The 21,234-nt window shown below is 44.2% G+C and overlaps 1 protein-coding gene across 1 annotated transcript in view; it reads left to right on the top strand.

Annotated features, from left to right (window-relative positions):
• Positions 1–7,532: 7,532 nt before the first annotated feature.
• LOC138452906 (proline-rich AKT1 substrate 1-like) overlaps positions 7,533–21,234 on the top strand; it is a 170,599-nt gene continuing 156,897 nt past the window's right edge. Inside the window, exons 1-2 of the mRNA XM_069605254.1 lie at positions 7,533–7,609; positions 10,378–10,869. Coding sequence (XP_069461355.1) covers positions 10,395–10,869 — 475 coding nt within the window. The 5' untranslated portion in view covers positions 7,533–7,609; positions 10,378–10,394. The remainder of the gene's footprint in view (positions 7,610–10,377; positions 10,870–21,234) is intronic.

Below are 21,234 nucleotides of genomic sequence, written 5' to 3'. Positions count from 1 at the left end.
CCAGCACTCGCAGAGGCTTTCTTGCAGGTGATTCATGAAGGGGAAAGGTTAGAAAAGGAAAGTCCCTTTTTTTTCAAAAGACAAGGATTAGTATATAGAAAGGAAACCTCCAGGGATGGCCTGAGTAAAACTCAGTTAGTAATCCCCAAAACCCATTGGAAGATTGTGCGAGAGATTGCACATTCTCATTTGACAGGAGGACACTTAGGACAATCTAAGACCCAGGCGCACATCAGTGGGAAGTTTCACAGGCCAGGTATCCATGCTGATATAAAGAACTTCATTCAGACATGTGAAATATGTCAGAAGACCAGTATGCATATTCCCTTGCCTGCCCTTCTGAACCCTTTACCAATAATAGAAGTCTCTTTTTCCCGAATTGGGATTGATATCATTGGACCGTTGGAAACCTCTAGACTGGGTAACAAATATGTCCTCATAATCGTTGATTATGCTATCCGATACCCAGAGGCGTTCCCCATACGGAACAACACAACCCAACATATTTTAAAACATCTGTTGCCATATTTTTCCAGAGTTGGTTTATCCAAGGAAATTCTAATGGATCAGGGATCCAATTATATGAACAAACTCATGGGTGAAGTCAAGCAATTACTCCATATTTCCACCTTAAAAACCTCAGTTTACCACCCCAAAATGGACGGATTGGTAGAAAGTTTTATTAAAACACTTAAGACGATCCTAAGAAACTTGGTAGACAAGGACGGGAAAGACTGAGATTGCATGATTCCCTGGGCCCCATTTGCAGTAAGAAAGACCCCTCAGGCATCCAATGGATTCTCTCTCCTTTCGAACTACTTTATGGTAGGGAACCAAGAGATGTCCTAGACATGCTCTGGTAGACCTGGGTGGAAAGAGAAGAGGCACATATTCTCCTCTCACAAACAGCTACCCGATTACGAGAGCATTTGAAACTTATTCGAAATCTAGTCTATACTCACATGGAAAAAGCCCAAGCACTATAAAAGTCCACCTACGACAAGAAGATAAACTTAAGATATTTTTCAGTAGGATAAAAGGCATTAGTCTTCTTACCTACCTCTGAAAATAAACTTGTCGCAAAGTGGCATGGGCCATATGAAGTACTAGAGCAAACAGGGACCAGTGGTGTGGGGCATGTAGGAAAAGAAGGAAGAAAAAGATGGCAAGGACATCAGGGTGACAGTATTAGATGGAGAGAGCCAAGTTTTAGTAAGGCGCAAGAAGTGGAGATGGAAGCGGGAGAAAAGGTCAAGAACAGAGTAAGCTTTGTTGTTAATGGAACATGAGCTCCAAAGAGCCACAGTGAGAGACAGAGAGAGAGCAGCATGGGGTTGGAGGGAGATAAGATTGTTAAGCGTATAAGAGGAAGGGTAGGAAGGTGATGATGAGCGACCAGAGCAGGAATAGGGTGGCATGGAGTAATAAGGGAAGAAAGAAATAACGGAAAGAACGCCGGAAACATAGCAAGAAGGAGAAGAATTCAAATGCCACAATGAAAAAAAATGACTGGAACCTCCAACTGTAGCGGGAGGAGGGCATAAGGGTGGATGGAAGGGCAGGGAAACCGAGCTGGCAGAATGGCATTAGAAAGGCCAGCAGGGAGCAAGAAGCAAAACAGAAAAAAAACAGCATGGCTGAAAGCCAGAAAGGACAGAGCTCCCATCAGCAGGCAGCACAGACTTTGCCAAGAGCTTTGCCCCAGGCAAGATCTTAACACTTCCTGGAGGTGGTGGGCAGGTTAGTGGGAGGTGTGGCCAGTGTCCTAGGGACTGACAGGATGATGGTAGTCCGCAGAGGAGCTGGGCCAGACCACGGCCGAGATGGATCAGGCACCAGATCTTGATTCTGTCGAGGTGGAAGACAGGAAGCACTCAATGTAGGCAGGCTAGGGCCCGTCCACGCCATAGTATGCCAATTCTTCAGCTACATCTTCCACGAATCGTGCCTCTCAGTGGACCCCAAGAAAGTGTTGGCTGCTTGGGCAGCACTACCTCCAACACATCTCTTAGAAGGCAGTAGCTTCCCAGGTCTGCTTAGCTACTGCAGGCATTATATCAATAACCTGGCAACAATCTCGGAGCCACTTCACAATCTGCCAAAAAAGAATTTTCCATGGGTATGGACTGGGATTGAGGAACTTGCACTTCAAGGCACCACTCACAGCCGATACCACCATGGCATTTTTCATCCCTCAAAACCCACAGGGGTGGTAGATGACGCAAGCCTGTATTGTTTGAGCGCTGTACCGATACAGATGGATCAGAATGGTGGTACAAATCCAATTGCATACACACGCAGAGTCTGGTGACTACTGAACAAAGATATTCATAAATTGAGTGGAAGGCTGCTGGAGTATCAGCAGCACTTCCATATGTAGGCACCCCACCACAATAAAAAGGTTGATCCTCCAGCTGCAGGAGCGCGTAGCCATGCTGATACATAATTGAGGAGCAGGGAACCCTGCACATCATTTGTTGGGGCACCCTGGAGCCATCCCCAAAACGCTGTGGGCAAGTGTGTGCATGATGGATGAACATGTACACATGCTTGGCGGGGCAGCCCTCACTCTTTCTATCTTGGGTGAGGAAATTGCAGAGGCCACCGAGCAGAAAAATGTTTGCAGTGGATAATAGAAGACGTTTGTTATCGTCAATGTAAGGGGCTGCAAAGGTATGGCAGCCGTAAAAGCCATTTTGCAAGGCCTATGAAGGGCCCACTTAATGGCTATACGGGTGGTGAGGGGTGGAGGACTGAAGTTCAAACCACCATGTCGATACTTCCACTGGATGCCAGGGATTCTATTTAATCGTCGCTCCAGCCGTGCCAGGTGCAGATAAATGAGAATTCAGAGATACTGCATGAAAGAGGTTCTTTCTCTTCCCCTTTGCTCCCTGTGCCACGAAATCTCAGGCAACTCTAGGCCAACGAAAAAGCAACAAGGTCTACATAAAGAATAGACGTCCTACTCATAAATTCAGAGCCAAACATATGAAAAGTGACTAAAGGATCCATGGTTGCAGCAGCCAAGAGGACCTAAAACATACCTCTCAACTCACACGCTTTAGGTGGGAGTCACCCGCCTAGTAATGAATTAATTCAACTGCCAAGCCTACTACTCATCCATTTTTTTCAATGGGTTCTCACCCATCCAAAACAAAATTCTCCTTTTTCAACCACCTTGGGCAATTAAAAGGTTGAAAGGTATGCTAACAGTTAACAAGTCATTACAGTTTATTTAAGAAACTGTTAGAGCAGGCGGACATGTAGCACACACTGATCTGAGGACCAAATGTGGACAACAGTGACAGTGAAGTGGAAGGGATGGGACAAGATATGTGTGAGCAGGACCATCAAACAGAAAGCGAATCCTTCCAGAGTTCTCCAGGAATAAACAAGCAGCAAGAAGGATCACCCTCAATGGAGAGGCCATCGCTGGACAGGACAAGATATCTGAGAAAGTTGAAAGGAATCCTATCGCAATGATTCCATGATTTTCTAATGTTTAACTAAGTAGTACAATGAGCAGTTGAAATGGTTATTGTGTTATATGTAACCTATAATGTTATCTGTGTATGTTGGTTGCTTTGCATCTGGTGGCAAGGAATGTTATACTGTTAGTTATAGAGTGATGATGTGGCCCACATCATCACGATATTCTGATAAAGAAGCTCGCTTGGTTCACACACACAAGTCAGTCCATGCTTCACCATACTGGCTCTGTGTATTTCTGATGTTACTCGCCATAGGCACATGTGCATTGCCAGGCCCTGGCTACGGAGGTATTACTCTGCAGTGTCTTGCTGCCTGTGGCTCCCTCTGACTAAAAGGGCACTAAGGCAAGAGCCTGTAAAATGTCTTATCTCTGAGGGCGTGTAGTGTATGTATTTACAAATAAACAATCGTTAACGTGATGACAGCAGCAGCAAACATATAGAACAAAAAGCAGCCCAAGACATATCAATAGACCGCATATGATGAAGCCAAAGACTCTACTGCTCCATTGATTAGCATTTTTGGGAAACGAAATAGCCTATGAATTGGAGTGAAAGATGCATCTAACGATATGATAAGGCATTTATAACGTGCCTATACACACACAAGTGTTTCAAGGCGCGAGAAAACGAGCAAAAGGAAGGTGTAATAGCAATTCAGCCTCCCAGGCCCGGCTGAAGATTTATGGGGGTCCATTTCAACATTATGGTTGGCCTTACCCCCCCCATACCGTGCTTAGAGTGGAAAACAGCCTGAGGCACCCGTGGGGGGCATACATTATAGGGGAAACAAAGAAATACAGCCAGGGGTTAATGGCTGCCGATTACGAGACGCCAGCCAGTAGGAAGCCAAAACACTAGATGTCCACTGAAAATCTATATGTCCTTCTTTGTTAGCAAGTGGGGGATGTGGAGGAACTGGTCTTAAAAGTCAACGAGGTGATAACACTTCTGTATAACCCGATGGAAGCGATGTCTGTAAGGCCACCCGCAAATACAGCTTGTAAGGCGAGTGCTGCAAAGAGCACATTTAAAGTCCCAGAATGAAAGTTATATAGAAAGCAATATATTTTGGTGTTATAAGACTACTGACTGGCCACATGGGGGCAGTTACTGAGGGTCCGCCTGAGGCTCGAGGCCACTTTCAAGTGAAAAGTTGAAAGGCCCCGACGCCTGTAGCCCCGTCACCTCCTGAGCGTAGAGAAAGGGGGAAAGTTGACATTGCAAAGGGCTCTGCCCTTGCATAGGTGCTGACTACATGGGGAGGTTGACCCCTATAATCCTTTGACGAAGGGGCCAGAAGTCTCATTTTGCACCCATGGATAATTCTGCATGTATTTTTGTATTGGAGAAGTAAAAACAAATTAAAACGATTGAATGCTGTGCACTTTTAAATCTTTCAGTGTGACAGTGCTCCTGGCTCCTCGCCTGCTGGGCTAAGGTTTAGTTAAGTGTTAGAATGTATCTTGCAAAATTAGCAAGTGCTGCTCACTTCAAAGTAGGAGGGTCAATGGTCCACCAGAGTCTTAATTGAACGGTGGAGGGGGAAGGAGAGGACTGCACAAGCCAAAGCTCTTTGGCAGTTGGCAAAGTAGTAGGGGGGAAGGTGAAGATCCAAAAGCAGAATGTTAGGAAAGGTAGCTACACAGGTTAGGCAACTGTTGCTGAAATGTTATATGTTTAGACCTGCCTGTAAATCCTATGGCTTTTTTTCCAATTATTGCTGTAGAATATGCTCTAAAATAGGTTGTTTCAACCTGGGAATGGGTATGACTCCCTCGCTTTGCTCGGTATGGGAATTTCTGCCCCGTAGCAAAAATCAAAATTTAGCACCAATGGTGCTCGTAACTGAGCCACCCCTGTTCTGGACTACCTGATACCAGGGCCTAATACCATGAAATTCCTAACACTGTAGCCGCAGGACTCGCAGGGTCAGTATGTCATACATGACAACCCTCCCAATTTAGGCGGGAGACTCTCGATTTTCCTGTAAATAATGTTGCTATTTTTTACTGTCTCCCGCCTAAAATATCCCTAACCCCAATGCAGTTCAATGGGGCCTTAGCGGCAGCAGCATCCCGGGCTGTTTAAAAAAAAAGTGCCCCCCTCCTCCCCGCTCCCTATTCCGATGAAAAGTACTTTGCTCCCTCGTCAGAGTGGGGAGGTAATCATCTGAATACCTGTTTTTATAAAATGCGCCCACAGGTGCCTTCTGCGCCTTCTCCCACTACGCCAGCTCGGGGAGCCCTTGAAAGGTTCCCCCGAGCTGGCATGGCGGGGGGCTAATGGCGCCCTGAGAGGCATGGCGCCCCGGGCAGTCACTCGGAGTGCCATGCACTAAGGCCAGCCCGACATGTATTGTATGTCAATATATCATCCACTGACTCTGCCTAACACTGCAACTTACATGCAAACCCTCAATATTTAGGAGGGAGACTCCTGATTTTCCATTGAAAAATATAGCTATTTTTCACGTTCTCCCACTAAAAAAATGATTTCCCTAATGCATTCCTCAGGTGAGCCTTGTGCTGTGTGGTTCCCTGTCCCACCCCCCTTTCACCAGCATGGCACTGGGCCTCCCCATGCACGCTGCTGCGGGCTTGAAAACCTGCATCCCAGTTCCCGTTTCGTAGTGGACCGCTGCCCACACCCTCCCCCTGGACTCTATTGGTCCACCCCTCCTTATCCTGACCTGGTCTGGGCAGCCCATGCGGCTAAGGGCCCCAAGGCAAAGGGTGGCTCCATATCGTGTCTGCTGGTGTCATCTGAGGAAGCCATTGGCCAGTCTTCATCCAGCAACAACCACCAAAGTAAGTCTGGCATGGGTGGGGAGTAGAGCAATCACTCTACTCCAGAAATCCCTACCACTCTACATTACCCTACCTCAGAACGGTGAATACCAGCATGTACCACACTTAGACAAGATTGTGAATATTGACTTGCGTCATACCTGGATAAAAATGTGAATGGTGGTAAGTGTCACACTTGGACGGAACTGTGAACATTAGCCTGTGTTGCATCCACTCTACAGGATTCTCAAATCTAGGTGTAGCCTCCATCTCTGTCTATCATTGTCAGGTGAAGGCCTCCCACTCAGAAATGTGAATGTCAGCGAGTGTCACACTTAGTTAAGAATTGTGAACAATAGCCTCTAATGTCTATAGTCATTAGCCTGTGTTGCATCTAGATGGGCCTGTCAATACTAGCATATGCCACACTTGGATATAATTGTAAACGTTAGCCTGTGTCGCATCCAGAAAGGACTGTAAACATTAGCAACCGGATACATAAACAAAACCGCACGGACTAGGAGAAACATAACCAACTAACCAAAACCTTAAACTTCTACATACTTAATTCACACACAACCACCTCTCTCACAGCAAACCGGGCGACCTTCACCACGCCGCAACAACAATCAACACATAGATCGCAAAAACAGCACACAAGAACTCGCTTCAATCCTATACTCACACCGAAGCTCACAGCACAGTGAAAACTGATCTAAAGCTGCCAACAGTACACCACCTTCTCACTTGCCTACGCCCTCTTCACCCACTAACCCAGCCCACCTCTTTGTTTTACAGATCCACCTGAGCGACTGGGGACCAACTCTGTTGGTGCACTATATAAATACCTTTAACATTTAACATGGAAAATGGTTGTCTCCAGATTTCTCTGACAAAATCTCCCTCCCATGTGCGTAGGAATGTTGGCATGTATGCTACAAGCCAGGACTACAACCCCAACCCTAGACTAAAGCCTGGTTCGCCACAAATCTACCCGGAGAATTTTCAGGGCACTGTCTAAATTTCTCTCGATCTCAGATGAATTGTCACGTTGCTTGTTTCAGCTCATTTGAAGACTTTCAGTCAAGCTCCTACTTTCTCGTTCCGTTCGTTTGGGATCACGAGGTAGGATTTAGACTTCCAGAAGCGTAACGTCACGTGACATACTTAATTGCCGAGCGATACTGCAAGGGGTGTATTTACATGGATGGGACGTAACGTGTAAGTCATGTGACGAGAATCCGATGTTAGGTCCGTTTCTCTAATGAGAAATAGACACTAGCCCACTACCTTGCCAAGAGGGAATGGGTTGCAGAGACTAATCAGGTGGAGTGGGATTGCATGGTTTGAAATGGGGGTTCGTGTTGGTGGTAAAACGGGATAAGCGGGCGACAGAACGGTCTGATCCGGAGCCAATTGTTGCTGAAAAGGGCCTTAAATGTAGTAAAGGTGCTCTGTGAGATTAACAAAACAGAGGCTGAACACAAAGCAAATCCAGTTGGATTTGACCTGTGTGCAGTCACGCCTGCAATAACCCCACAGTCCTGCCTATACCGTGGAAGTGTTGCCAGGTCCGCTTATTATAAGCGACTTTGGGCTTCTTTTTGCCCAACGTCGCTTATAATTTTTGCTGCTCGCTTGTTGCGGTATTTGTCCGCTTATTACTCCTATTAACCGCTTATTGTTGTGCTTTTCAGTTCACTGATTAAGCGCTTAATAGGGGTAATGAGCGACCAAAAACCGTAACAAGCAGAATCACTTCACCGCTGGGGCCCTGCCTCATTAACATGAATGAACTTCCCCAGGCCACCAGCTTTCTTCATTTCAATCCCTGCTGCGGCGCAGCGACCCGTGCTGCTAAATTTCATTAGGGGGGAGGGGGAGGGGAAGGGGATTGGGTTACTGTCGGTGCCACAGCAGTGAGGTGAAGAAGCACTACAATAAGCCACGGGGAAGTTAACTCTTATTTAAATCATGTTCTAGGAGTTAACATCCCCGTGGTTTACTGGGGCGGCTTCACTTTTCCAGATGCAGAGGGGTCTTTGGTTTCTACGGACAACCTGCTTTTTTGTCATTTACCTGTGACTTGCACTGTAAAGGTTAAGGACACTCCCCTGGTAATAAGGATGGGGAAGTGTGGGTGCGTTAATATAAGTCTTGGGAAGAGTCGTGGTCTGTTGGGAGGATAACTCTGTGTCCGAGACTGGAGACCCCCCTTCAAAAGGGGGCGAGTTGAGATGTGGGCCGATAGCAATAAGACAGGAGAGCTGGGTTACCTGGGCATGAGTGGCTGGCATTGTTGGGATTTCAGGGTGCGAGACTTGAGCAATAACAGTGTGCTGCTTGGGTTTTTTGGGGGGGGCAGCCTATACATGAAACGGGGGACACCAGCACTGGTGAGGCCATATGCCTTTAGGGGTGGCAGGCTAAAAACCCCCAGCTCATGCGGACCGAGCTGACCCCCTGGCAGGGTGGCCCCATGGCACACTGGCCTGGAAGCTCTGATTAGACAGGGTGGGCCTGCAGGCTTTCATAAGAGACAGACTCAGTTCGCTTCTCTCATGGAGTCTGCAGCTGTACTGCCTCACGTGCCTGCAGGGCTCCCTTTTTTTAGTTTGGGCCATGGCCCATCTTAAAAAGGCAACACACACGGGAGGGTTCACTACAAAACAGCTAGCAGCCTTGCCATGAGGGCTGAGTGCGATGGGTTCCCTTGAGGTTAGGCGGTGACAGTGAACCAGCGACTTAGGCTTGAAGAATGGTGGGTGCTTAAAGGAATAGAGTTCCATATTGTGGGTGCTTGGCCGGAGAAGGAGGATCCCCCTATGCCGGTCGATTTGGCAGAAGAGATGACGAGGAGAGACAGAATTTGAAATTGAGGGGGCTGGGAGCTATTTACCTCCTGCTTGTAGCCTAGAAGAGTGTGGTTAGCTATGCACTAACATCTACCAGAAGCTACTTTTGGCTCCCCAGGCCAACTGATGCCAAATAAACACCCCTATGTGAGTTTAACTCTGTGCTATACATAAGCATTAGGGCACATCTATATAACATTTAAAGCATAAGGGTTCATACAAAATAAGCAAAACATTAAGTTTGCATCTTATTTTGAAGTTAGATTTGCAAAATGCTATGTCCTAGCTCTTGGTTCCCCAGTGGTAGCTTCAGTGGCACTGGTTCATGCCATATACCCTGAAGATGCTTTTAGCTCCTGCTCATCTAATCTGAATTTTGACGACTGGGAGAGCTGTTCCTGATCTCAGGTTTTATGTTGGGTTTGTAGGGGGTGCGCATTTGTTGTACATATACTGGGCCTGTGTTGTGCAGAGCATGGTGGGTGATGCACATCGCTTTGAAAGTTGTCCGTCGCCCGACAGGGAGCGGGTGCAGGGCATGTATTCATGTAGATAATAGAGGGAGAGTGATACTATGTCTAGCTAGTGGCTTGAAACTTGCATTTTTGACCCCTGCATTACCTATTGTGACATTTCAGTTGTCACTTCCATTCTCCTTCAGTTGACTGTGCCAGAGTCTGTGACTTTGCACTTTACTGCTCTGTATCGCTACCCATACCTTCTAGAACTCTTGCAGCATGTACAATTCAATTGTTACCATACAAGCAGGGCTCAGAAATGTGCATGATGATGTGCTGCTATACGTATGTGGGGAACTGAAGTGGCGATGCTCATTAGTGTCACATTTTAGAATTAAGCTATCCTATGTCTGGTTATGAATTAGGGTAACAATTTTCACTTCCAAAAAAAGAAACTCTGGCAGCAGTCCTTCCAATACTGTGGTATGTCTGGCCGCATGGTTTATAATGTCAATAGCTAGTGTACTAAAGGGCTTTTTTATTTGAAGCAATGCTTGCACATATTGTTGCCAGAATATGCCCTTCTGAAAGTTCTATTATTTGGTAGTCTTTTAGACCATCACTAAATGTTTAATTTGCATTGGGGCGTGCTGAACCCTGGAAGTCTGTACATTATATACAGTGTACCAATCCTGTTACCCCACCGAACACCTGAAATGTGCATGGGTGATACTGGGTGAATAAAAGGTCTTCTGAAGTAATTTTGTGCTTTCAATTTCAGGTTACTATCCGGTGAAGATGAATAACATGGCTGACAACCACAAAGAGAGCTGGGACTCTCTTGTTCTTGCTGCCGAGCACTATCGCCGACAAACTGGAAATGACGTTGTTTTAATTACAGCCTACAAGCCAAAACTTCAATCTACATTTGCCTATACATCCCATGGCAGCGGTGCCCTTTCTGATGCTGCCCAGCGATACATAGAAGACATCGCAGTAGTACACAAGACCACTGTACTCACCAACCCTGTCTCCATCAGACAGGTGAGCAAAGAGGCAGCAGCAACAGACAAAGACTCCTATTCAAAGAGTTATCCCTCGATCTATGGCAGAGCTCACTTCTCTTCTGTGGAGGAGCATCCCAAGCCTGATGGCTGGCTCTCTGGTAACACAGTGGAGCCTGAAGTCACGCTGGATGAATCTGATGAAGACGATGTTAATGAGACTAAACTGTCAAAGACTGGAGATCTGGAGAACCCTAGCGATTCAACCGGTGAGTTGGAACACAGCTTAACTTTCCAGAAATAACACCAAGATTGGCTCTTGGTACACTGTGTAGCATTTCAGTACCATTCATTCTAGGCATTGAGTAGGCACTCTCATGGAAAGTTGGGAATCTGGCCGAGACTTATTGCATGGCAGCTTTGTGGCTGTTAAACTAAATGGCACCTGTTGCCTCGCTAAGCATATTCCATGCTGCTTTTAACTTTTACAGGTTTTACTTGCTTTTGCTTGGCTCATCAGGTGTTTCCTTCAGTTAACCTTAACCCTTCAAGGTGTCTTAGTGGACCTGTGTGCTAGAATCCTTGTAGTTTGTTCTGTGGGTAGGCCTTACTCTTTAGACTCCACTGGAGTATGGCGCTCTTTATTGGTATCAGTTTAAAGACTGCCAGGGAGTCAATAGGATCTTTAGCAACCTACGTTTACAAGCCAGTGGTCAAACTGCTGCAGCTCTACTCCCATTTTATCCCAACCTTTGTTTGCCTAACAAGGTTATTTTATAACTGAGGATAGTGTGGAGATCCAGCAAAAGTTCACAACAGGCAGTATATATCATGTTTACAAGGCTTATTTTGAAGTTATAAGAACAGAATGTTGTTGTCAGAAGGGCATGTCTAATCGTTCTAATTTCTGTGGATTCTTTTGGGAATTTATTCAGTTCTTTAGAATGGCATTTAAAGGCACATTTTTTTCGCATGTTGTCTTTTGGAACGCTTTGTGACTTTCACTATTCGTAGAATTATCCTTTAGGATTCTCTGTATCTCACATTGTATTGTTGATTTTTCCGCTATGTTTCCCAGACTTTCGCAGAATTGGTGTTCTTTCTCTTTGTCAATGTTTTTTACACTTCCACTACATTATTTTTATTTTATTGTGGAAAAGTTAACTAATAAACCTTACACAAAAGGAGAAAGGGAAAAAGAACATACCAAATCATCTTAGTAAATAAACATCAAATAAAGCCATTTCGAAATACAATACAGCAGCGTTTCTTTTTTTAACATTTATATTTTATGGAAATATTCTACAATATAACATGAGCTGTGTCCACAATAGGAAGGGCTACCACACCACATATGCATTAACGTTTTGGAAACAATTATTTAACAGAGATCCCCCCTGGATGTCCTCATTTCTGGTGTGGGGGGCGGGATAACTTTGAAGCTTCATAGAACCGAACTGCCAATCTCTCCCTTCTACAAACAGCCACAACAAATGAGAGAGAGCATTTAAAAACTCCCACAGTAGGCAGCTGACTCCCTCGATCCATGTTAACCACTTTCATCTCTTACCGACCCTGGACAAAGTCTAGGTAAGGAGGTAAAAAAGAAAAAGAGAAAAAAACCAAGGTGGAACCAAACCTCAAAATAGTGTTCAACACTCTAACATTACGGAACTGCTGGTCCTGAGTGATTCCTTTCTCATCCTTTATCTTCCACAGCTGATAGTTCTGGTATTGTGTTAAAAAGATCTTCATCCTTTTCAACGTTACAAAAGATAAATTCCTTCTCCTTTCATGTGAACCCTAGGTTTGGCGAGATGTTAGATGCCTGCCTTTTGGTCCCCGGGGAAAGAAGGTCTTTTTAAAAATAATTTTTGGGAGAATTCAGCAGTGTCCTGTCTCGGGTGCTAAATCAGGGAACAGACTAACCCTCTTTTGCTGATATTCTAGGTTTGCTTTCTCCTTTTTTTAAAACTTAGATGTTTATTGACATTTTTTAGGAAATACAAATTCACAAATTAAGGTATCAGAACTTGTCAAACTTCCTTGAACAAAATCGCCCCATCCCTCCCCCCTCTGTTGAGTTCAACCCAGTGACCTTTCTAGCAGAACGAACATTAGTCCAGTTACAGGAGGCGAGTGAGCTACACTCAATGGCTGAACAGGACCGTTGATTGGCTCATTAAATCCCTTTCCAGCTTTGGCATAGTCGTTGGCTGGTGTGCTTACTCCATGGCGGTCAGAGTTTAGATTTATCACTACCCCATTTCAACATAAAGGATATTTCAATATGAAACTATTCCAAATAGTCGTTCACCACAGCAGACATTTTCTCATACGTAAATATGTCCCAGGTTTGTTTGTTTGTTATGCGCGCCAAACCCGAGGGTATCGGGGCGCAGGAGATACAAGAAGACTTTCGGCTTCGGTTACACAATCAAATACAGAGATACAGGAGCATATATACAGGTGCAAGGAAATACAGATACAGGTGGATAGGTATATCCAAGATGTAGGGTACATGCAACATGAACATAATTTAAGATAATCTGGAAGCTATATACAGTACAGGTATAGATACATACATTAAAGGTAGTTCTCTTTGAGCCAGTTGATGAGGTTCTGTCTGAAATTCAGGTAAGTTTGGTCAACTCTCGGGAGGGGGAAGAGAGTTCCAAAGCTGAGAGGCTTTGACTGGAAAATTACTCCCCTCCCCCCCCCTTCTTTGGATAGTTTAAAGCTTGGGACAGTCAGACAATAAGTGTTGGCTATTCAACTGGGCCTGCTGGAGGATTTTCTAGTGAATCTATCGGTGAGGTAGCGGGGCGCAGCATTGTTCAGGCATTTGCAGGTAAGTGAAGCGGTTTTCAGCCTAATTTTGTCACTAGTAGACAGCCAGTTATTCTGTCTCCTTCAGATATATGCTCGTTCCTTGCTATACCCAGGGCAGCTCGAAGGGCATTATTCTGGAGCGTCTGTATTCTCCTAACAATGTATTTATTGGCACCAATATAGAGGGAGTTGCAGTAGTCCAGTTTAGACAGGATTAATGCTCTGGCCAGAATCATACAGCTGTTCTTGGAAAGGAATGGTTTGCCTGCTCCGATTAATTTACCTGTATATGCAGTGGTAGAGGCCATGGAATTAACTTGTTTGGCAAAGGTGAGGGTGGAATTGAGGTAAAAGCCTAGGGTTTTTACCTCTTTGGCAACTTTGATCAGATTACCGTCGATGTTAAAGGATGTGTAATTAGGGCCGAGCTTGTTAAGGTTAGACGTGGTGCCCAGGATGATGAGCTCAGTTTTGTCATCATTCAGGCATAGACCATGGGCAGCCATCCACGCCTGGATGATGAGGTAGACACTATTTACCAAGGCCAAATCCTTTTCGTAATCCCCAGTAAGTGGTAAGGTAATCTGGGTATCATCTGCATACTTAGTTTAGGTGATACCAAGATAGTCCACATCATCAAAAAGGGGCTTGGTAAATATGTTGTACATAGTAGGAGATACACAAGAACCCTGAGGATTAAGGGTAAGAGTTTATCTACCATGATGTCCTTTTTGTTCCTTGTTAAAGTGGGAGGAGCTGATAGACAATGTTTGGTGGTTGCTAGTATGAATGATGAAAGGTGGTGGTCAGTTCATACCTGAGGGGTTATGGCAGTAATCAAGGCACTACAGTTATAGTCCGGCACCCAATCAAGTGTTCTTCCTTTGTCGTGTGTAGGTGAATTCACTCTTTGGGTGAGGCCAAATTCTGAGAGGATATTAGCAATGACAGTTGCTTGAGGATCATTGGAATCATTAAATCCCAGATTAAAATCCCCTAACAGAAGTACTTGCAATGTGTTTTTTAGTTTATTATAGATAATGGTAGAAATATCCTCCTCAAATGAACCGATGGGTACTATAAATGAGATGAATGGTAAGTGTTTGGGAGTTAGCTGTAGGTAATTTGGCCATGAGTGATTCACAAGATTTGATCTCTAGTGAAGGGACTAGTCTCATAGATAGATTGGATTTAGCAATGAGAGCTATACCACCTCCTCGCGACTCACCTCTGTCTGCTCTAAGAATGGTGTAGTCACTAGGCACTGCTAGCATAAGGGCAGGGCCTGCTGCAGCATGTAGCCAGGTTTCAGTGATGGCAAGAAAATCGTAATTTTCTGCCAAGATAAGGTCAGATATCTCTGTAGCATGCGCTACTATGGATCTGGCATTTATTAAAGCCCCCTTGAGGTCAAGGGTAGAGCTGTCTGTCTGGATATGAGGGGAGGTATAGTTAGTGGCTCCAACATTCTGGGATGCGATATGGGGCTGAATATGTTGAAGTTTTTTGCAAATAGGGCTGTAAATTGGGTGAGAGGGGAGGGTAATCAGAACAGGCTTTGCAGTAGCTGTTGTTTGTCTACTATGTAGACTTTTTCTTTGATAGTCTGTTTTGGTCAGAGAACTAACAGGCGGTTCAAATAGTTTGGATAGTCTTGAATTGAGCCTATTATTTCTGGAAGTTATACTGCAGGGTCTGTTGGTGTTAGGTGACCTCCAGGAAAGGTCCAAGTTGCTTAGTAAATGTTGGTGGGCAAGGTGTTCAGGTGGGGACAGTGTGAGTATGTCACTCAAAGTAACTGTCATGGGGCTTGTTTATTTTATTCAGTTTATACAAACCTTCAAAATCGTTTACAAACTCATCAACAAACAACATGTAACGTGCATCGTTGTCCATCATTCCACATCTCCCTCCAGTCCTCCTGATCCCTCCAGTGTCCTTTTTCTCCCAACGCTCATTTTATTAGACGCTTATTTCCTGCACAGCAGCAACCTGGTTTAACCGAACTTCAATTGTTCTTAAGAAGTGCGTCAGAGGAATTAACAGTTTCGAATTGGTTCCGTTAAACATGTGTCCCCACTAATCATCCGCGCACAAGGAAGGATGGCTCGCACTCCATAGGCCCAAATGCAAGGTTCTTTAATTGCAAAAGTTATTGCAAAAGAGAACCAGATGCTTCAATGTTTCTGGTTCCCTTGTGCAGAATCTACATATAAGATTCATATTTTTGTTGCCTTCCCACGTTTGTATTCGCTCCTTGGTGTTTTGAATAAGTTCATGCGAAATAGCATGAAGCGTCTACGTGCATTGGGGTCCGGGAAAAGACTGATGTATCGTTGTGCCGTGTTAAAGGCTCGGCTTCAGCTGGTACGTCTATCATCAATTTCGCTGCGGCTCTTGGGCGCAAGTTCTTTCCCAATCTATGCGCCAAATTTTTATTTTTGCAGCGTTCGATTTTCGTGTAGCAAGTTGATCTTGATATCATATTCAACTTATAAGCTTTCACATCTTTGCGCCCACATTGCCATTAGATTCTGACCTTTGTCCGTTGCACTATGGAGAATTTCAAACTGGAGGATTTTTTCTCGAGCACGGGTCTTTCGAAACAATGATAGCAGGTTCCAAGTGATTCTAGCCTGTAATGAGATAAGGGATAGCTCATATCTGATACAAGATGACATCTTTCCTCTTGGGAGGCCCAGTACTTTCGTCCAGAATTGATTCTCTAAGGAGGACCATACTTCATAGGTACAGCCCAGAGCGTTTTCTGCCCCGTAGATCAGAGCTGGCGTGACCTTCTGTTGGTAAAACAACCTTAATGGCTCAAGAGAGAACTTTCTGAATTTCATTTTCATGATTAATGCTTGGCTCGATAGTTGAACGCATTTTATTTTAGTGTCAGCTATCCAGGGACCGTCATTGATGCAGGAACTTAGTATCATTCCCAGGTATTTCACACTTTGTGATATCTTAAGTGACGCTCCACCTAGGGTCCATATAAGCTTTTTTGCTGTTTTCGAGGACCCTCCTTTCAAGTTCTTAAATATTAAGATTTCACTTTTGCTTGGATTAATCAACAACCGATTCTCACTTACGTATTTTTGAATGGCGTTTAGTTTTCTTTGTAAACAGATGGATGTAACACCCATCACAACGAGATCATCGGCATATAAAAGCCAACTTATGTGTGTATTGTTTAATTTCGGAGGGAATGAATTTACTGCATCTATCGAGATGCCAATATCCGATATAAAAAGGCTAAGGATGGCTGCAGCAAGCGGGCAGCCTTGTTTTATGCCCTTGCCCGTTACTACTGCCGCTGACAACGTACCAGTTTGATCCAAGCAAATCTTAATAGATGTTTGTGTATGGAGCTCCTGGATTGCAGATACAAGGTTTTCCGGGCAACCCCACAACCGCAGTTTTGCCCACAAAAGGTCACGATCGACAGTGTCGAAGGCACTCGAGAAATCAATCAACGCCAAATATACTACAGTGTTATTCTTTATAGCCTCCATTTTTGCCAAGTTAAGTAGTAGTAAATTTAGGGAACAACCTACTTGTTTGACAAAGCCGGCCTGTCTGGCGTCAACATGTCCCGTATTTCCGGCCCATTGAACCAACTTTTGTTGAAGGGTAGTGGCATACACTTTGCCCAGAACATCTAGCAGTGCCACTGGACAATAGTTTTTTGGGTTTGACCTATCCCCTTTTTTAAAAATTGGTACAATGATCCCCGTTTTCCATGATTTGGGAGAATTGCCTAAGTTGTTTATTCTTTTGAATAGTGCTACGCATGTCTCAGCCCAAATCTCGGGATGTTGTTTTATGGTGTAATTCGTTAGGCCGTCCGGGCCAGGAGCTCTTGAGTTACTGGCCTTCGTTATTATGGCCACAATATCCTCTTTACAGTATGTTGGGGTTCGAGGTGAAAATGTTAACTTGGACTTATCACCCACACTTTCATTGCCCCTATATAAGGCCTCAAAATGAGAGATCCATGCTGCTTCTGTCACTTGGCACGTTTGCAGCGATTTTTGCGGCGCCTGCATATTGTTTATAATCTGCCAAAACTCTCTTGTGTTTTTGTTCTTTAGAATGGATAGCATTATCTCAGCATCATTTTAAAGCGTCAGATGTACATGGGCCTTCAGCCAATTCTTATATGACTGTTTGGCTGCTCTGATTTGTGTCTTTCTGGAATTCATATCTAATGTACGTGCCTGTCGCATCTGTCGTTTGTGAATATGTATTTCGGGGTCAAACCAGTGTTTTCGAACCAACTTTAAGTTTTTCAGCCCCACATTATTGGCCTTGAATTGAAACAGTAGCTGATCGTATTCTAATTGAGTACTATTTTGACAGTAGGCTACTGACAGCTGGGCGACCTCTTGTTCCTCTAGACGCAGTCTCACCCTGTTTGCTGCAACCGAGACAGTGTGATGCCACCTCAGAGGGTTTTCCTCTGTTGCTGTTATGAGGTTTGTTATTATCATATTGTGATCACTGTTTGTTTGTTTCTTGATCTCGAAGGATTTTATTTGGGCGTGCAAGTCACTTGTCACAAAGACATAGTCGATTATTGATGCTGAGTCGGCGCGCTGCCACGTTGAAGCAGGTGGCATGTCCCCCGTTGTGTTCCCATTCAGCATTTGCAGTTGCCTTATTTCCATTTCTTCGAGCCAGTCGTTAGCAAGCATCTTTTTGTCCTCTGTTTCAAGTTTAAAGAAATCGATATTCAGCTCCCCACATATCAGCATATTCGCCCTTGCCTTCCCCTCATGTAGGACGTCCAGAATTCCTGCAATTTTCTCTATGAATTACGATCTGCCTGCTTTCTGATGATTCCAGTAAACATTCAGAAGTGTTCTTTCGTCGTCATCCTCGATACCCAATTTCAGCCTTGTGATTGTCGTTTCCTGTATGAACGGAGAATGGTTACAGGATTTTAGAATCTTAAATCCCGAGGCCCTGTTTATCATGGTTATCAAGCCAGCCATCGGTCGCCCTTTCTCCATTTTTACTGCTGGATTCATGGCCACTTCAAAATTACTCACGAGTGGCATTTCAGTTAGCCATGTTACCTGCAAACATACGACTGAAAGGCCCTCCAACCAATCAGTGTTAAAAAGGTGCATAAAGCCTCACGTATTCCAGGAGGTTATTAAGCACTCCTTTGGGGTTGACTCCTCTTGGCGTTATTCTCGATCTTTCTTATTGAGCGTGGCTGCTAGCCAACCCAAATCGTCATTTTCGTCACCTTTACTAGTACGACTGTGTGTTTTGGCTACTTGCAGTTGTGAACCTTGACTTCCACTTATGGTGATTCTGATTTCCGTTTTAGGAGCCTCAGGTACACTCGTTACATTCTTCTTCTTAATGCTAGATTTAAATTCCTCTGTCTGGGTGCCTTCCCGACTCAGGCTCAACAGTTGTCCACCGGTCACAGGTGTTATTTCAATGTTATTATTTCGTGCGGGCTCTTTTTTGTTCAGAGAGCGCAACATAGTGCTCTGGTTCAAGCAGCTTTGCATATCTTCATTAACTCGTGAGGCTGGTACGTGGTGTTTCTGGCTAAGTAATTCTAACATATAAACTTCAAATCCCAATGAAAATAACGCAACGTTTGCTTCAATAATTGTGTTGGCTATCAATGAGGAAGAGACATGGAGGATTACTTTATCGTTTCGATTTTCGTTAGGAAATTCAATGATTTTTAGGTCATTAGATGTAATAGCACGTAGATTAGGAATCGGGTCAAATAACCTGATGTTCGCACGATTTAAAATCAGCTTGTCCTTTGAGTCGAGCCTCTCAATCATCACCTTAAAGACCAGTTCTAATTCATTCTCTTTTTTGGTCTTGCCTCTGTCCCTTCCTTGGGAGTCCGCTCGTGAGTATAGTTGACTAAATGGTGGGATTTCATTTGTTTTTTTGTTAGTCTGTCAGCCAAAGTCTCAAATCCAAAATATCCTCAGTTTTTGGTTTCTCTTTACTGAGCGTATTGTTTTGCAAGTCCTCTCTTTCACTCTTTTATGCATCTCTTAATCTGTTGCGTAATTTTTCCCTTTTTTGGTGCGTAGTCATAAACGGTGCACTATCCGAAGTTTTGCAGTCTACCTCTAGAGTTGCAGGTTCCTTAATAAGGTGACAAGTTCTGAAAGTCTTGGTTCTCGCCTTCTGTGGTGAGGCCGCCAGATCTAGATTTCGTGCCCTCAAGCCTAGAACTATAGAGGAATCTCCCTCTATTTCAGGTGGGCCATCATTGAAAGCGTCGTCTTGTGTGTTTGCAGAGGTTTTTTGAGTGCACTTTTTAGATCCTCGTGTAACCTCCACTTCCTCCACGTCATCATATGTAGACATGTTCAGGAGTTCTTCAGAGATGTCCATGGGCAAATTTTCAGTTTCCTTCACCGGTTGAAGGGGAAAAACTTCCTTTTCCGGCTCCGGTCTTTGTGTGATTTCTTTCAATTTGGGTTTGTTTAGATCTTTCATCACTATTTGAACAAAGTTTAGGTTCCTCAAAAATGTTCTTGCTCCCGGATTTTGATTGATTTTCTTGATCAATAAGTTCTTTGATTTTTTAGCCATCTTTGTATGTTTGGGTTTAGGTTCCTCCAGATTCGTACCGTTTGCTGGAGTACCTCCAAAAATTGAAAATACGTTTAGCTTTTCTGCACTCTTGTTAATAACAGGTGCATTTTCTTCCTTGTTGAGTTGAGGGGTCGTATTTGATGTTGTCGGTCTTTGGTTTACGAAACCCAACTGCCTCTTACAGGCTCTTGCCTATTCAAAGGCCGTGTTGAATGATATGTCGACAATATTTTCGCACTAGTGTGAGGTGCTTACTTGTCGTCCCTCTGAACTCGTCGTAGTGCCAGCTGTGTTCAAATGAAGTTGACTAGCTTGAACCAACTCTTTACTGTTGGTAAGATCAATCACGTGGACCTAAGCAGTTGACACAGACTCTTTTGACACGAGAGATGACTTCTCCGTTACATTCGGTACAGCGTCCATACTGGCTCCGTCATTCAGTACTTTTGGCTCAGAGCACTCAGTTTGAGGTAAGGTCATACTTCTTCGTGTAGTATTACTACTATTTAGGCCATTACTACGTTGCGGTCCTATACGAGTTAGCCCTTCATATTTAAATAAGGTTAGTGCATCGCGGGCAACTTCAGCCAAAAGTTTTTTGTCCATGGAGTCATTTCTGTTTTGCTCGCATAGAGATTTGAATGACGCGTCCAAGTCTTTTAAGCCTTCGTTGACATTACAGGAAGATAGGTTGCAAATTTGTTCCAAGTGAGCAACTTTCGTGTTCGATAAGGCTATCAATGTTGTGGAGTCCTTCATTGATTTGTTCAAATGTTCATATAGCTTTGTGAAAGGGGCCATGGAAATAACAATTGAGGATATTATTGCGGTTTGTAGTTCCGTTGTTAGACCAGACTCGTTAGCCTCCACTTTCTTGGCCTTTGTACTACACTTCCCTGCTTTGTTTTGCTTGGAAAGTCTGCCCCTTCTTATTTTCGGAAAGGGGCGTTCAATAAAAGATGAATCAGATAAATCGCAGTTTGCTAGGGAACTCGTACTACTAGACTGCAAATTTTGCCTATTCAGAAGCATTGATTCAGTTTCGGGCCTTTTTCGCGTTGGCAGCTCTCTTTTGTGAATTCATTTGGTTAAATGACGAGTCTTGGAAAGAGGACTCACTTATCCTCTCATTAGTTGCACAAATAGACTGCTTTGTGCGTATATGTTGTACATTTGTCCATATGTCCTCATTTGGTTCAGTTAATTGT

This window comes from Ambystoma mexicanum, chromosome 1p, assembly GCF_040938575.1.
Source record: "Ambystoma mexicanum isolate Mex_15411 chromosome 1p, UKY_AmexF1_1, whole genome shotgun sequence".
Classification (NCBI taxonomy): domain Eukaryota; kingdom Metazoa; phylum Chordata; class Amphibia; order Caudata; family Ambystomatidae; genus Ambystoma; species Ambystoma mexicanum.
The sequence above is the reverse complement of the archived record's forward strand: the minus strand, read 5'-3'. Positions and strand labels throughout refer to the sequence as shown.